The following is a 17,927-nucleotide window of genomic DNA, read 5'->3' as shown; positions in this document are numbered from 1 at the left end:
AATTTGCGGGTAGATCATCATGATTAGATATAATTTTAGTATTCATTAATGCTGTCAAGTAAAAAAAAAAAGTTTGTTTCATATCAATATTAACTCATTGAGTGCCAGCCACTTTTGGAGAACGGACGCTCCCAGTGCCAGAGTTTCAGAGCGTTTTCAGTGATTTCTCGAGGCCCACAGAATATTGTGTGATATTACTATGTAAACACTGAACACACACAAAGAACGATGAGACTCTATTCTATCATCTGCAAAAAAAAGTTTATTGATCCCATTTTCCGTTCTTTAGTTATGAGCCGGAGAAGATAGCTTGATTCATCCAAAAACAGTAATTTTTTCCTAGAAGCTGAGATAATTGGCCTTTTGTGAAATTAAACATTTCAAGCACATCACTGACTCTGAAGCTAATCTTTTCTAATGTAGTCACACCTCAAAAATAATTTCCTTCAATAAAACAGTTTAGGCCAGGGAATTTTGTTTGGCAGAATAATATTTTTAGCTACAACCAGCAGCGCTGGCCCCTGCGTGCGCTGCTGGTTGCAGCTTCTTGCTGGTCTTGATTTGCTGCTGGTGGGCATCGGATATTCTGGCTTGCGTTTGTCAATCCTGTCCTGCTGCCTGGGTCTGTCTGGCCGTTGCGTGCTGCTCTGCGTGCCCCCCCCCCCCCCCCCCCCCCCCCCCGCCCCGCCTCGCCTCGCCTCGCCTGCACACTCCTCCTCCTGTCTGTGGTGGCTCTCTGCTGAGTTTGCTGTGCGCACAGTGAAGGGTGCGCAACATCCCGTTTTTTTACAGCGTTCCGCGTGTGTTTGTCACCGGCAACGATGCTTCCAGTTGAGAATAATAACAACTCCACGGTGTGGATGTGCGGATGTGCTGTCGCAACCGACACGGAGCGGCTCAATTGTGGGAGCAGATTGGCTGCTGCAGGCACAGCTGCAGTAACGTGCTTCAGCATATCGATGCATACGGATGCGATGCGATTTCCGTTTCCATAACGACTTCTTCTTTGTTTTTTCCTTGCCTTTCTGTTATGTGGAGAGCACTGTCGCCACCTAAGGGTTCTGTAAAATAGGTTATAGACCTCCAATAGCTACTATAGTTGTACATGAGCTGCGGAAGGCTTTGATCGACGTCCCACCGTCAAAAAACGCATTGGACGTCGAAGGACGTCCGTGGCACTCTACGTCACTATTTAATTGGACGTCGAAGGACGTCCATGGCACTCAATGAGTTAATTTCAGCTGAATTATTATTTTCCAAGGACAGGAAAAATGTGTAACAAAACAAGAGCTTCAACATAATATTGCCTGTGTACTTGTATTGCCTTATTACCGACTCTGGTAGAGTGGCTTGTTGTTTCTGTCCTGCTGTCCTCTGTGTCTTCTGCTGTCAGATGTGACTCCTGGCCAGTGCCAGACAGGGTTGTATCTGGTTGAGGATGGCTGTAACACATGAGAAAATGATTTAACAGTTTGCTCTTACTACCTTCTTCCATGCAAAACAAGACTAGAACCTATCCCTGATGCATTTATTCAGGACCAGGCATGTCCAAAGTCCGGCCCTGGGGCCAATTGTGGCCCGTGGACAGATTTTTTTATTGGTTAATCAAGCAAGTTCAATTTGCATTTGTTTCCTTCACCTAACAATGACAGCACTATCATACAGTTTGTAGAAGCACCAGGTAGGAACAGCACATGCAGAACTACTGTTTTCAGATGGCAAACAAAGTACAATTGTATGTGATTTTTATTTATATTTTTTAATAACACCCATATGAGGTGAGAAGCACCTGCACGGCCGCCTCACCCCCAATTCAAAAAAGTTTGGACAATCCTGCACTAGATGGACAATGTCGGCGTGGCAGAGAGAGAGACAGTTAGACCAGACTCAAATGGGGGTCCGTGGCACTTTGCCAGGGGGTCCACGAAAAGTGTTCAGGAAAATAAAAATAAAAACTTTTTGTGTGTGTTCAAAAGCTTCATAGTTCAACTAAAACATTGTAGGCCTATGCTTTAAATTTAAAATGTTTATTGTCTTACATACTTGTGCCTGCTTCAATAAAATTGTCTCTCCCTGTCCCTGATCACTCACCTGTGTACTCCCTCGGCTGGGTGTAATTTTCAACCAGGAACTCCTAGGTCAGCTGATTCCTACTGAATTGACCAAAACAGTTCAATAATTGCAACCCTGTCAAAATCTTATTGCTATGCTAGTTATTGTTATTAGTTATAGTATGAGTATTAGTTGACCAATTCTATGGGTCAGTCATAATTTTGTAGAAAGAATGCTACTGTCTGAAACTCATTCAAAAGAATCCATCCTTACATAATGAAAAATTAAATTGTTGATATTAACACTTCAAGAGACAAAGTAGTAATAATTTTGTTTGATATTTTTTCTAACTAATGGATTGCGTGAGCATTGAACACGTCACGGTGGCGCAGTGGAAGGCTCGGATGATGCCCTCCTCCACGTACGGCTTCAACTGCTTCAGGAACTCCGCGGCTGCCGCGACCTGGAGACAGAGGAATAGAAGGAAAGGTCTGAGGATGGAGATATCGCATTAACTGTGATAGACTAGATATCAGAAGGAACAGCCTCCATGCAATCCTACACCACCGGCTTGTTTTATAGCTCTTTGGAATCTCAATGTTGTATTGGCAACATACTGCCTTCTTATAACACTTAAGCCATTACATTCCCATTAGTGGACAGACTGCTGCCATGGCAACAGAAACAACACCATTAAAATACAGCCATGGGCCATGGGGCTAAAATGGTTTTCCCCCACCATCTAGTCTCGTATCTATACTAGACTGTATCTATACTATCGACCCTACCCCATATTTATCTACATGATATTCATCCAAAAGAAAGGTTGTGATTTACAGGGAGGAAAAATAACAATATGAGGAAATGTAAGCTATGTATGAGGGAATACAAAGAAACACAAAACATTAAAAAGAAGAATAAAATAGAAATCAGATGAGAAACAAAAAATTGTCAAATATTGTAGGCCTAGGCTACTCACCAAGCTGGCCTCCCATCATGGTACCCAGGCCAGGCCAGTGTACACACCATTAACCACTGACAACTTGATGGAGGACAGACCAGCTGCAAATAACAAGGCAAGTCACAACAACACTCACCTTTAAGAACGGGGTTTCCACGGTTCTCTGTGTCAGGGACATTGTGGGGCTGGATCTGGGCTCTCTGACTGCGGTGTCGGAGAAGATGACTTTGTCCAGGCTACGCTCCATCATGAGCAATGACTCGCACCCACTCCACGGCGTGCTAGTCAAACACAGGAGTACGTTCAGTGAGAGGCTGATCCCACCTAGATGCAAGGAGAGGCACAGGAAATCATTCCTGCCTGTGGCCATTGGACTCTGAAAACCTCTGCTCTAGGTTAGATAGCAAGCTACAATCTGCAGTGCTGTACACATGACTACATTAGAGCTATACAGAACTATACAGACACAGCACAGCTATAAACATGTCACGTGACAGACTTTACTGTAACAGGTATCAGCATGCCATCATTATATTATACTCTGATGATAACGTTTACACAGGAAATATGCAGCTAATGCAAATCAGTGACGCTGACCTTAGTTGGGTTATGTATCGCAATTTTTAAGCATAATAAAGTGGATTACATGGCGCCACTCTTCAATTCGACATGCATTGAATACACTGAGCAGTTACTCTGAGGGAATAAAATTACTATTATAACCTGAAACGCCTGTTATTGTCACTTTTGAACCGCAGCAAAACGGCATGCATTTGAATTGAGTTTGGCTAGCCCAAGGACGCTAACGTTAATTTAGACTATTTCACGATTTTAAGGCATGAATATGTATTCATTGCTTTAACGTTACTCGGCTGACCCGTACAACAGTAGCCCTACAGTAACGCCATATTCATATACATTTGATTGATTGATTGTTTGGAGTAGTAACGTTCATAGCTATCCGATAGCTAATGCTCCAGGGTCTTACAATAACGTCACATAGGCCGTCATGTCACGTTCAATATAATGACTGTTATTCTATTATTACTATTACTATTATACAAACGTGCCCTTTGTACTTGCAGATTTAACGTTAGTTCGTGACACTAGTTTGTGAGGCTGTGTGAAGTACCTCACTCATAACGCTACTAATACCAGCCAATCGCCTGACCCAGTACAACAGCAGACCTACAGTAACGCTATATAGCGGTTTGGGTGCCATGGCACGAGTCCGATACCTCACGAGTCCGACACCTCACGAGTCCGAAAAAAGAGGCTAACTTCCCCCAGACCCTAACCCAAAACCTAACCTCTCCCACCCCCACGCCTAAACCTAACCTCCCCCAGACCCTAACCCAAAACCTAACCTCTCCCACCCCCACGCCTAAACCTAACCTCCCCCAGACCCTAACCCAAAACCATGAGGTGTCGGACTCGTGAGGTATCGGACTCGTGAGGTATCGGACTAGGGGGCAGTCCCCAGCTAGCCAGGATACGTTAGCCAGCTACTAAATTAACTGTACTAAGACTGGACACAGTCTTTATAGCTTACGTGAGCTGTAACGTTAGAGTCAAATTACCCCTTACGCTAGCGGGTTAAATAGCGATTTAGTTTATTTGGGGAAATTGAATGAAGCAGCTAGCTAACATTAGCTAACCTAGCTAGCGTCAGTTAGCTCACTGGGAAAGCCTGTGTAGTAACATGCTATGAAATGGCTCCCTGGTCGTGCAGTTAAATGTCTCATAAAACCAACAAAACTTCTACTTTATGTCGATTTACTTCAAGTGGCCACTTACCTGAAGCTCGTATTCCTTCCAAACTACCAAAGCTCTGTTTGTCGTTTGTCTGTTTGTTTAAGGCGGAAGAAGTTTCTGGTTGAGTTTCTGGTCAATTGTCAATTGTTTTATTCGATACGATCCGATATTCAGTGGGAGGGGACTGGGTCTAACCTGATTGGCCAGTCCGCTCAGATTTATGGCCCCAAGTTGACACCCGGTGGGTGGCAGAATTCGTACTCGTAAAGAAAATCTGTACTCGTAAACAAACATCCATGCTTGCAATATGAGTTTGTCCGTGGTGCTTTCAGGGTCGCACACGAACGTAGGAAATTTGCAAGTGCTGCATTCAAGGTCGCACACGAACGTAGGAAATTTTTGTACTTGTAAAAAATATTTTTGAAGACGCACAAATTCTATCCGTGTGTACAAAACTTATTCCCAGATGCACAAGATATGTCTACAGATACAAAAATGGGTTGCCGATACAAAAATGGGTTGCAGATGCACAAAACTTTCTCTCAGATGGACAAGATATTTCTACAGGTACAAGTTTTATTTACAGACATACAAGTTCAAAGTTCAAGTTCAAAGTTTACAAACAATGTTTCTCAAGCTCAAAATATATTTGGCCCTTATTTAATTCCATACTCTCTCTCTTTACTGTACAATGTTGGCTTATGACAAACAGTATCTAACATGTGCTTTTGTTGTTTAACAGAGTGCTGTGTGTTCTGTGTCATATACCTGACTCTGTAAAAGTCAGCGCTGGTAGCGAGCAACACTCCAAGAAGGGAAGAAGCTCAGGTGCAATAATAAGGCACAAGGGGCTCTATCGTCCGACAGGTGCTATCCTCTAATAGCGCTTGCACACCTGTTTGCGCGTGCCATAAGGCAGGGAAGATAGCAGTCCGCCTTGCGCCGTCCGCCAGGTGTTATGCCGAGTTTTGCACCCCAGCGCCGGCAGCATCCCCACCTCACGGGAGCATATTGTAATGATTCATACAGAAATGTAACTGTTTCAAAGTGATATAATTGTCTGGTAGACGTGAACTCCCTGATTTCTAAGTTAAAGCAGCCCCGAAATATGTTGGGGATGCAATTCTCGGCCGGGATGCGGAAAGGTTCACGGCACCTGTCGCAGACGCAAATTAGAGCCGTGCCAAAATCATGGCTGATGGTTGTACAGAAAACAACTGTCTCTCTTAATGCTACTGTGGAGTATAATAGTAACAAAGCATCCAGGTTGGCTGATCAGTAACGTATGACCTCTGACCTGCATGGATGCAGCACTAGAGGTCACATGACGTATGACCTCTGGCCTGCATGGAGACAGCACTAGAGGTCACATTACGCTCCCAGCTCATTGTGATGTGATTGCCCTTTCAGAATTAAGTATTCAACAAAGCCCTGTAATAATAAAGTTGATCCGACTGATTTATTCAGAGAGAATCCTGTACAAATTTATCTTTCATATTACAGTATCATTAACCTGTCCATGGTGCTGAATTAGCAGGTGTGCATGTGTTTGTGCGTCATGGCCATAATATGAAAATAGGAATATTTGGGACAGATTGTCAGGTCACCACCTAAAATTGGTCTTGTTGTAGGTTTAATGAAATGTGTTGATTTAACATGCAATAGCCTAGCCTCCGAAAGGCTAAATAACAACACAAGCAAGACGACTGTTTCAAAATCAAATTTATTTCACAGCAGTGGTGAAGGCATTATCAAACTGTGGAACAGATGTCAAAGCAAAATAATAGAATTTATGAACAAACGACTACAAATCAACAAAATAACCACATCAGGGTGATTAAGTATTAAAATAAAGTCTAAAAAAATCACACAACTTTTCCCGCCCGCATTGTCCTTGTGCAGTCCTAGACCATTTCGGGTCAATTAGGTTTCTTCATCGTTTCATTGTCATAAATGGTCACAAACGGTATGAATATTGGCTGGGGCGCAGGGTATTTTGGGCTTATATCAAGGATATGTGTGTATTTGGAAATGTGTGTGTGTGTGTGTGTGTGTGTGTGTGTGTGTGTGTGTGTGTGTGCGTGCGTGCGCGCGCGTGCGTGTGCGTGCGTGCGTGCCCCCGCATGTGCATGCGTGTACATGTGTATTATATTGTGGAGGACAACAGATAGCAAGGTAGCTGTCATCAGACATGAGGGCTAAGTGGCAAAACTCAGCACATGCATAAGAGTAAACAAACAGAAACATCATGAAGCAGAAACTGTGAGTGTCAGAGATTATCTGAAGGAGAAGGAATGGAAACAACACTGAACCATACAGTTCATTTACAAACAACAGGCTGCACAGTAACAGATACATAGGTCCATGTAAAAATCTGACTTTGGGTATATTTTGATTAGAATGATTACTATAAAATAATATGAACATGGTTATTAATAGTTTGACATCTCATTGTAAACATGGGAGATGGTAAGATATTATACAAGAAGTGGAATAAATAAATAAAAATCTGTAATTTCCTGATTACCTTGAAAGGAACTTTTAAGTTTCTATTAAACTGTCGAAGGAGAAACCCGGCCGGGAGAACCACAGTGCCTCGACTCTCCATGCACTGATGTTCTGGTCCGTGCGGAGTAGTTCCACAGCAGTGGATTGGGGTTTCTTGGACCCGTCCGCTGGCAACATTGCAGAGGAAGATTAAGTGGTCAGATCCGTGAGTGGCTGCTGCTGGGATACAAGCCGAGGTGTAAGTAGCCTCGGCTGGGTCACCTGGGCGAGTGTGTATGATGTGAGACCCCAAACACCCAACGACCCCAGGTTACATCACTCATGATGTATCCCAGTTGCATTTAGAAGGTGTAGTGTGTAATATGTCGGGTTAGGGCATATTGCACAGTGAAGCCTGGCCTCCCCCTTGCCAGGTGCATCTATCAGATGTATGTGTCAAGTTAACTGGAAAGAAGCATGACATTATGGATTACCGTAAATTCCGGACTATAAGACGCACCGGTCTATAAGCCGCGGGACCAAAATTGACTATTTTTTTCTTCTATAAGCCGCACCGGACTATAAGCCGCGGGTGTTTTGATGTTTAATTACCATGTGAAAGGGTTCGTGCACAGAGAGGAATGTCGGGAAAGAGATCGCTGTTTGGGGAAGCTCCCATTTATTAACATTTCAACAAAACAAAACAAAAGTCAGGTCACTAATCCCCAGACAAAATCACACAACAATAGGCTACCGTATATGTGCAGCAAACCTGTAACCAGAGAAGTCAAGTCACTAATCCTCGTCTTCCTCTTCTTCCTGCGTACTGAAACCACCAAAGTCCTCATCTTCAGTGTCGGAAACGAACAGGTTCAGGGTGGCTTCGTCAACCACTCTCCTCTCTCCTTCATTGTCACTCAAAACCAACGAACTCCTCTTCATCACTGTCGGCATCGAACAGCCTCTGAAGCCTCTGACGGCCCTCAGCGCCAGCTGTGGCGGCGTCATCCTTTTCATCCCGCAGCAGTCCAGCGTTTTGGAACCCGTTGGTGATTGTGGATGTTTTCACACTCCTATAATATTCCGTGATCTTCCTTTGTGTGAATTCGCCGAAGTTTGTGATTTTCTCCTGGTAGTCGGGAGGGAGTTGTTCAGTAGTTCTCCCCCGGACGGACAGTCCCTTTCGTCTCATGAATCGGTAGCACCAAGATGGCCCACCTCTGAAATGTTCAATTTTCATCTCGGTGGCGATTGTTTTGGCCTTCAGTCGGATCTGCACCGTGGAAACGTCTCGGCCGTCTCCTCTCTGGGTCAACACCCAGTCCTCAAGGGAATCTTCAAGTTCCGGCCATCTGCTTTTGTGGCCTCTGAAGGACTTTTTTGTCTTATTACACTGAGACAGTTCCTGCTGCTGCTGCTTCCAACGTCTCACCATTGACTCATCGATGCCCAGGATACGCGCTGCTGCTCTGTTTGTTTCTTTTAGTGCGAGTTCGACTGCTTTCAGCTTGAAAGCTGCGTCGTGTGACTTTCTGCGTACCTTCCCCATGGTAAGTGAGAGAGAGACTGCTTGTCTTGTTGTGATTCCGGGCTGATGAACTTTGCTTACCGTAATTACCATATGTAAGGGTTCACGCACAGAGGGGATTGTTGGCTGTTTGAGGAAGCTCCCATTTACCGTATTACCGTAACATTTCAACAAAACAACATAACACAACACCTTTGTTTATTTCGACAGTGCACACAGTGTCCGCGGTGTGGTGAAAAGAGGGCAAGAGAGGAAATTAAAACAGAAGTGGATTTATAGTTAGAAAGAGTGCTAAAAAAGAGAGTTTTTTTTTTTTTTTTTTTTTTTTTTCTGAAAAAATCCATAGATAAGACGCACCGTTATATAAGCCGCAGGGGCCAAAAAACGGGAAAAAAGCCGCGGCTTATAGTCCGGAATTTACGGTAATTATAGGGAAAATACAGAAAGAAGAAAAACATGAAATGATGTTGTATTTATTTACACTGGCTACACTCACCCTAGAAAATGAGAAGAGAGAAATAAAAAAAAATTAGCCAACATATTCATATTTTGTTTAAATTCTGTGAATTTACTGAACTTTTGTTTCACCAGACCACAACCCAAATAAAGAAAATGATAGTGGGCCACACACACTTTTCAAGACTACAAAATAGTATTTGTATTTACAGATTTGGTTTCCAGTAGTCTTCCAGACTTATCACACTTACACAGGAACCCTGGAACGAGCCAGTATGTAACGATAGACCAGACTTTTACATATGCCTCGTATTTTGGACAGCCCCATTCCATACATGATAGGATTTAAAAGCATTAAAACATTCACCCATGTCTGAGCATACACAAATATACCATATTTCAACACATGGGGCCAACTCCTCTGGTCAACTCTTTTGATACCTATCAAAAAGCAGCAAGCAAAGGAATAGCAGAGAAAGGAAACCAGCTGAGGAGCACAGGTACTAAGAGCTTTCTGCCTGGTCTCTTTTGAACCAGCAAAACAAATGTAAAGAATCTTCATGTAACAAAAAAGGATGGGAATTACAGGGACACAGTTGGTTAGACAAAGGTTAAAGAGACCAAAAATGTTATTGACTCTGGTGTCAGAGCGTGAGCATGCCAGCTTGACGATGAGATAGTTGGCACACTTCCAATCATTGATGAAGTTTCCACACAGTGTCAAACGCAGACTCAAGGATAGATTGATCAGGGTTATGAGAGCAGCGTACAACCACGTCACAACAATAAATACAGCCACCTTGTTAGATGTCATGTGTGTATTATATTGTAGAGGATGACAGATAGCAAGGTATCGGTCATAAGACATGAAGGTTAAAGTGAGAAGCTGCGTATTTCCATATGAGTATAGACAGAACATCTGCAAAAAACACCATGGGACAGAAACTGTGTGAGTGTCAGAGATCAGCTGAACCAGAAGGAATGGAAAAATCGCTGCAGAACGATACAGTTCATTTACAAACAGGCTGCACAGAAACAGATACATAGGTTCATGTAAGCTTCTATTCATCCAAATAACCACAAGGATTGCTGTGTTGGAAAAAACAACTGCAATGTACAACAATGCTATTATTATAAAATACAAGTATTTCAAATGTCCAAAATGTGCATAACCCCCAAGAATGAAAGATACAGTAACATTGTCCATTATCTTTGGAGTAGTTCACAAACCTAATGACAATTCACTCCCGTACCCACACAGAAGATCCAGGATCCGATGCCCCCCCCCCCCCCAAAAGAAAGAGTATACATGACACAAGTTGACATGTTTCACACACAATCTAACGTTCTAATCTGCTGTCATGTACACAGCTGTACTCCTCCCTCCCTGCCTGTAGAGAGCAGCGATGTCCGCTGCTTTATACCTTTTCAGGCCAGTCCCACAGGTACCTGTGCATCACTAGCCTGGTGAACCAGCCCGTCACGTGAACTCACATTTCATTTGGTTCTGCGTGACGGTCTGGCCCCCTGGTGCTAGTGCATCACATATTCATCCAGGCTAAACAACTCTGACTCAGGCACTTTGGGATTCTTTCTTACTGCTAACTTTTCACTGTCTGAAGTTTACATTGGAGCAAAAATAACTGAAAAATGGGTTTGGGGAGCAAACAGAATTATTTTATTCAGTCATAGTATGTTCTGTTCAATTCAATTCAAAATACTTTATTAGTCCCTCGAGGAGCAATTTGAGGCAGGTATCTTTTTCAGCGCACATCTCCTCCCACATACTCACACGTAGACGCCATTCCATCGTTAAGCTGGTTGAGGAATCCATTGCGTGTGTTCAACTTTCCCATATCTTTTGTAGATTTTTTGCCATCCGGGTTCGAACACGGTATTTTTAACATGGGAGGGAATGGACGGGAGGGTGCGACCGACAGACATGTGGTGACAGAGAGGCTGGGCACACACACATACACACAGTGCCGCAGGCATTCAACATGAGGTCCATGGTCCTTTTAAAGGCCGTCAGGATTGAACCTACGGTCCGCGACCCTCTGACAGGCTGCGGGGCTCAACCTGATGGCCCCTGAGGCCCCTGAGGCCCCTTTGGCCCCAGAGGACCTGTTCCCTCACTTATTCACGGCCTCCGGATCCAGCCAGCTCCCTAGAAACTCTCAGTTTAGTGGTGTCACGTCCTCTGTCACTGAGAGTGTCGGTAGGGTAAGCCCTTTCATGAAGTCAGCTTTCTGGGTCACCTGGGGACCATATGTGGAAGAAGCTGACTTCATCACCAAAAGCCTTGCCTAAGCGTTTCTGATGATCGGTGTCCTCTGCTGCCCTTTGGGCCTCTCGTTCAGCTTTCGCTCTGAGCAACTCCTGGTTCTCAAGCTGTTACTCTTGCCAACTCTGTCTCTGTGTGCGTATCTACGATATATTACATATTGCATACTGCCCATTGCTGATGACCAGCTACGTTCTCAATCTCATAATCATAATAAAATGTTCTCAATCTCATAATCATTTATATAGGCACATTGTAAAACGCTTTTATCCAAAGCGCTTTACAATGTGCCTACATTCACCCAATACACACACGCATACATACGCATACACACACAGACACACAGACACACAGACACACACACACACACACACACACACACACACACACACACACACACACACACACACACACACACACACACACACACAGTGGAATCAAACTACATTTAACATTGAATGCCACTATCCTTATCCATCCAAAAAAGAAACATAGTCCAATAGGATGTGATATTGCACCAGCCCTTTAAAAAGAAACATTCTCTGCACCGTCTCTTGACTCTCAAAACATGTTGTGAAACCAGTACAGCCGCTTAGCAGTGTGAAAGAGGGCCAAAATGCCTCACTTTGGTCCATATCATTGCCTCTACCCAGAATGCAACAGTCCTGCTCAGAGTTGCTCTCTGGCTCCATTGATGTGGTGAAATGTGAGCGGATTGCTGCTTCCGGTGCACTTTTTGCACAGACAAGAGAGCTGCAGCTGCTGCTGCTCCAAACACATCCAGGATGCAAATGTTCGTGCCACCACGAGTCATAGGCCACCTGTGATACATGTGTAGCTGCGTCTGATGGCTGTAGATTAGCGTGCGTGTGCCAGTGTCAGTGTCAGGTGTCAGTGGCAGTGGCAGTGTCAGTACAAGAATGGACAAGACACAAGGCTGGTGTCAGGTGTCGGTACCAGACACAAGGCTGGCCAGAATTCCAAGCAATGAGTTGTTTGGACCTGACACACGCTGTTGTGCTGTGTCTCTGGCGCCGCCCTGTGGCGTCTTGGGGATTTACACCACTTCCTCAAACTGCACCACATGGCAGCTGCAGAGAGGTGAGTGGAGTGGCCTTTTGGGCAGCATTGTGGTTGTATTGATGGCGTTTCTGTTTGTTTGCCTCATGGTGAGCCTGTAGTGAGTTGATGCTACATGTTTATTGGATGTTATTGTTGGATTTTTCAAAGCAGAGTTTGACTTGAGTTGAGCACTGAGAGGTGTGCATTTGATTCCCTTGTTGGTGAACGTGTTTTCTCATTCTCGGCCTGTAGCAGTGTGTGTGTGTGTGTGTGTGTGTGTGTGTGTGTGTCGCTGCTGAGCCAAGACGTTTGCTCTGTTGATTGTGTATAAAAGGCTGGGACATTTCTGGGTGCCTGACTGTCCCTTTGTTAAGTGATGAGATGACAATGCAATGCCTGCACCTGCATCTGGTTGAGGCTTTTGCCCTGTTGGGAAAGAGGCAGTGTTTCAGTTGACTTGGGTGTAGTGCCCCACGTTTTAGTCCAGCTTTACCTACCTGTGGCTTAGTTGGTCCTGTGTGTGTGTGTGTGTGTGTGTGTGTTCCAGGGTGACATTCCTTCTAGTATTGACTTCATGCTGTAAACTAAGTGTCTGTTGCTTGTTTCTATGTTAAATGGTGCCAGTTTCACCGTGTGTGCTCAGCATGATGAGAGATATTTTGTTGTAATTGTCACAATGCTTATCTGGTAGCTATACTATACTATAAGAGTTTCCGGTCTACAGTGACGAGACAAAAAGGTGTAAATAACACAGCTACGTGTGCAGGTAAGCAGGACAACATGGGTTGAGTAAACACACATGCTGTCATAGGGTATGTTAAGGAGGGTGGGAATATAGTTGGCCGTTTGTAATTCCGCCTGTGAATGTTTTGAGAGCAAGGTGATAAACGTTAGCATCTATGCTAATTGTGGCTAACTCTTGCTAGCGGTTGTGCCCTGTGGTGCTGTTTCAGGTGTAAATTGTCTGTGTTTGAAGTACATTCTATAATCTAAGAAGATTGAATCACTTCTACCAACCTGTGAATTCTGTTAGTGACGCTAAAGAGGGGAGAGGAGTATTCATGTTTTGTATGATTTATTGATGTTTTATGTTATGGATGCTGTATTTTGTCATTTGTATTTAACTAAGAGAAAAAGACATAGTTTCCGGTCTAAAGTGACGAGACAAAAACGTGTAAATAACACAGCTACGTCTGTATATCTAATTTGCAGAATGCCAGTAAAGAAACGTATCATTCCAACACACTGACTGGAGTCTTGCTTAGTCAAGTGTGTAACACAAATTAAATGGCAAGTTTTTCTCTCCACTTCCCATCATGAGGGCAACCATCTGAAATAAAAGTGCTTCATTTGAATTTGACTGTTAAAAATCTGTACCAACCCTAAAGGCTATGTTTTGTGTAAGCATTGAAATTCAACTTCTGTTTTTTGGTTTCTTTTTTACTTAACGGTGTGCAGTTGAGAAGCCTGAGCCTCTCTCTCTTTACTGTACAATGTTGGCTTATGACAAACCGTATCTAACATGTGCTTTTGTTGTTTAACAGAGTGCTGTGTTCTTTGTCATATACCTGACTCTGTAAAAGTCAGCGCTGGTAGCGAGCAACACTCCAAGAAGGGAAGAAGCTCAGGTGCAATAATAAGACACAAGGGGCTCTATCGTCCGACAGGTGATATCCCCTAATAGCGCTTGCACACCTGTTTGCGCGTGCCTTAAGGCAGGGAAGATAGCAGTCCGCCTTGCGCCATCCGCCAAGTGTTATGCCGAGTTTTGCACCCCAGCGCCGGCAGCATCCCCACCTCACGGGAGCATATTGTAATGATTCATACAGAAATGTAACTGTTTCAAAGTGATATAATTGTCTGGTAGACGTGAACTCCCTGATTTCTAAGTTAAAGCAGCCCCGAAATATGTTGGGGATGCAATTCTCGGCCGGGATGCGGAAAGGTTCACGGCACCTGTCGCAGACGCAAATTAGAGCCGTGCCAAATGTCTCTCTTAATGCTACTGTGGAGTATAATAGTAACAAAGCATCCAGGTTGGCTGATCAGTAACGTATGACCTCTGACCTGCATGGATGCAGCACTAGAGGTCACATGACGTATGACCTCTGGCCTGCATGGAGACAGCACTAGAGGTCACATTACGCTCCCAGCTCATTGTGATGTGATTGCCCTTTCAGAATTAAGTATTCAACAAAGCCGTGTAATAATAAAGTTGATCCGACTGATTTATTCAGAGAGAATCCTGTACAAATTTATCTTTCATATTACAGTATCATTAACCTGTCCATGGTGCTGAATTAGCAGGTGTGCATGTGTTTGTGCGTCATGGCCATAATATGAAAATAGGAATATTTGGGACAGATTGTCAGGTCACCACCTAAAATTGGTCTTGTTGTAGGTTTAATGAAATGTGTTGATTTAACATGCAATAGCCTAGCCTCCGAAAGGCTAAATAACAACACAAGCAAGACGACTGTTTCAAAATCAAATTTATTTCACAGCAGTGGTGAAGGCATTATCAAACTGTGGAACAGATGTCAAAGCAAAATAATAGAATTTATGAACAAACGACTACAAATCAACAAAATAACCACATCAGGGTGATTAAGTATTAAAATAAAGTCTAAAAAAATCACACAACTTTTCCCGCCCGCATTGTCCTTGTGCAGTCCTAGACCATTTCGGGTCAATTAGGTTTCTTCATCGTTTCATTGTCATAAATGGTCACAAACGGTATGAATATTGGCTGGGGCGCAGGGTATTTTGGGCTTATATCAAGGATATGTGTGTATTTGGAAATGTGTGTGTGTGTGTGTGTGTGTGTGTGTGTGTGTGTGTGTGTGTGTGTGTGTGTGTGCGTGCGTGCGTGCGCGCGCGCGCGTGTGCGTGCGTGCGTGCGTGCGTGCGTGCGTGCGTGTGTGTGTGTGTGTGTGCGTGCCCCCGCATGTGCATGCGTGTACATGTGTATTATATTGTGGAGGACAACAGATAGCAAGGTAGCTGTCATCAGACATGAGGGCTAAGTGGCAAAACTCAGCACATGCATAAGAGTAAACAAACAGAAACATCATGAAGCAGAAACTGTGAGTGTCAGAGATTATCTGAAGGAGAAGGAATGGAAACAACACTGAACCATACAGTTAATTTACAAACAACAGGCTGCACAGTAACAGATACATAGGTCCATGTAAAAATCTGACTTTGGGTATATTTTGATTAGAATGATTACTATAAAATAATATGAACATGGTTATTAATAGTTTGACATCTCATTGTAAACATGGGAGATGGTAAGATATTATACAAGAAGTGGAATAAATAAATAAAAATCTGTAATTTCCTGATTACCTTGAAAGGAACTTTTAAGTTTCTATTAAACTGTCGAAGGAGAAGCTCGGCCGGGAGAACCACAGTGCCTCGACTCTCCATGCACTGATGTTCTGGTCCGTGCGGAGTAGTTCCACAGCAGTGGATTGGGGTTTCTTGGACCCGTCCGCTGGCAACATTGCAGAGGAAGATTAAGTGGTCAGATCCGTGAGTGGCTGCTGCTGGGATACAAGCCGAGGCGTAATTAGCCTCAGCTGGGTCACCTGGGCGAGTGTGTATGATGTTGTGAGACCCCAAACACCCAACGACCCCAGGTTACATCACTCATGATGTATCCCAGTTGCATTTAGAAGATGTAGTGTGTAATATGTCGGGTTAGGGCATATTGCACAGTGAAGCCTGGCCTCCCCCTTGCCAGGTGCATCTATCAGATGTATGTGTCAAGTTAACTGGAAAGAAGCATGACATTATGGATTAATTATAGGGAAAATACAGAAAGAAGAAAAACATGAAATGATGTTGTATTTATTTACACTGGCTACACTCACCCTAGAAAATGAGAAAAGAGAAATAAAAAAAAATGAGCCAACATATTCATATTTTGTTTAAATTCTGTGAATTTACTGAACTTTTATTTCACCAGACCACAACCCAAATAAAGAAAATGATAGTGGGCCACACACAAAATAGTATTTGTATTTACAGATTTGGTTTCCAGTAGTCTTCCAGACTTATCACACTTACACAGGAACCCTGGAACGAGCCAGTATGTAACAATAGACCAGACTTTTACATATGCCTCGTATTTTGGACAGCCCCATTCCATACATGATAGGATTTAAAAGCATTAAAACATTCACCCATGTCTGAGCATACACAAATATACCATATTTCAACACATGGGGCCAACTCCTCTGGTCAACTCTTTTGATACCTATCAAAAAGATGCAAGCAAAGGAATAGCAGAGAAAGGAAACCAGCTGAGGAGCACAGGTACTAAGAGCTTTCTGCCTGGTCTCTTTTGAACCAGCAAAACAAATGTAAAGAATCTTCATGTAACAAAAAAGGATGGGAATTACAGGGACACAGTTGGTTAGACAAAGGTTAAAGAGACCAAAAATGTTATTGACTCTGGTGTCAGAGCGTGAGCATGCCAGCTTGACGATGAGATAGTTGGCACACTTCCAATCATTGATGAAGTTTCCACACAGTGTCAAACGCAGACTCAAGGATAGATTGATCAGGGTTATGAGAGCAGCGTACAACCATGTCACAACAATAAATACAGCCACCTTGTTAGATGTCATGTGTGTATTATATTGTAGAGGATGACAGATAGCAAGGTATCGGTCATAAGACATGAAGGCTAAAGTGAGAAGCTGCGTACCTCCATATGAGTATAGACAGAACATCTGCAAAAAACACCATGGGACAGAAACTGTGTGAGTGTCAGAGATCAGCTGAACCAGAAGGAATGGAAAAATCGCTGCAGAACGATACAGTTCATTTACAAACAGGCTGCACAGAAACAGATACATAGGTTCATGTAAGCTTCTATTCATCCAAATAACCACAAGGATTGCTGTGTTGGAAAAAACAACTGCAATGTACAACAATGCTATTATTATAAAATACAAGTATTTCAAATGTCCAAAATGTGCATAACCCCCAAGAATGAAAGATACAGTAACATTGTCCATTATCTTTGGAGTAGTTCACAAACCTAATGACAATTCACTCCCGTACCCACACAGAAGATCCAGGATCCGATGCCCCCCCCCCCCCAAAAGAAAGAGTATACATGACACAAGTTGACATGTTTCACACACAATCTAACGTTCTAATCTGCTGTCATGTACACAGCTGTACTCCTCCCTCCCTGCCTGTAGAGAGCAGCGATGTCCGCTGCTTTATACCTTTTCAGGCCAGTCCCACAGGTACCTGTGCATCACTAGCCTGGTGAACCAGCCCGTCACGTGAACTCACATTTCATTTGGTTCTGCGTGACGGTC

At 43.5% G+C, this 17,927-nt stretch overlaps 2 protein-coding genes across 2 annotated transcripts; both read right to left on the bottom strand.

Annotated features, from left to right (window-relative positions):
• Window positions 1-7,309: 7,309 nt before the first annotated feature.
• LOC310771106 (olfactory receptor 10H1-like) lies at window positions 7,310-10,446 on the bottom strand (the record flags this gene model as incomplete). Its single annotated transcript, XM_083663776.1, has 2 exons — window positions 7,310-7,443; window positions 9,681-10,446. 2 exons carry the CDS (start codon window positions 10,444-10,446, stop codon window positions 7,310-7,312), a joined length of 900 nt encoding a protein of 299 aa, XP_083519902.1.
• Window positions 10,447-15,950: 5,504 nt separating this feature from the next.
• LOC310771105 (olfactory receptor 10H1-like) lies at window positions 15,951-17,615 on the bottom strand (the record flags this gene model as incomplete). The annotated part of the gene is made up of 2 exons (XM_083663775.1): window positions 15,951-16,084; window positions 16,850-17,615. The coding sequence occupies 2 exons, from the start codon at window positions 17,613-17,615 to the stop codon at window positions 15,951-15,953; spliced, it is 900 nt and encodes a 299-aa protein (XP_083519901.1).
• Window positions 17,616-17,927: the final 312 nt, after the last annotated feature.

The sequence above is a fragment of the Poromitra crassiceps genome (assembly GCF_964638095.1).
Source record: "Poromitra crassiceps genome assembly, contig: HAP1_SCAFFOLD_357, whole genome shotgun sequence".
NCBI lineage: Eukaryota > Metazoa > Chordata > Actinopteri > Beryciformes > Melamphaidae > Poromitra > Poromitra crassiceps.
This window is presented reverse-complemented; position numbering and strand designations above follow the sequence as displayed.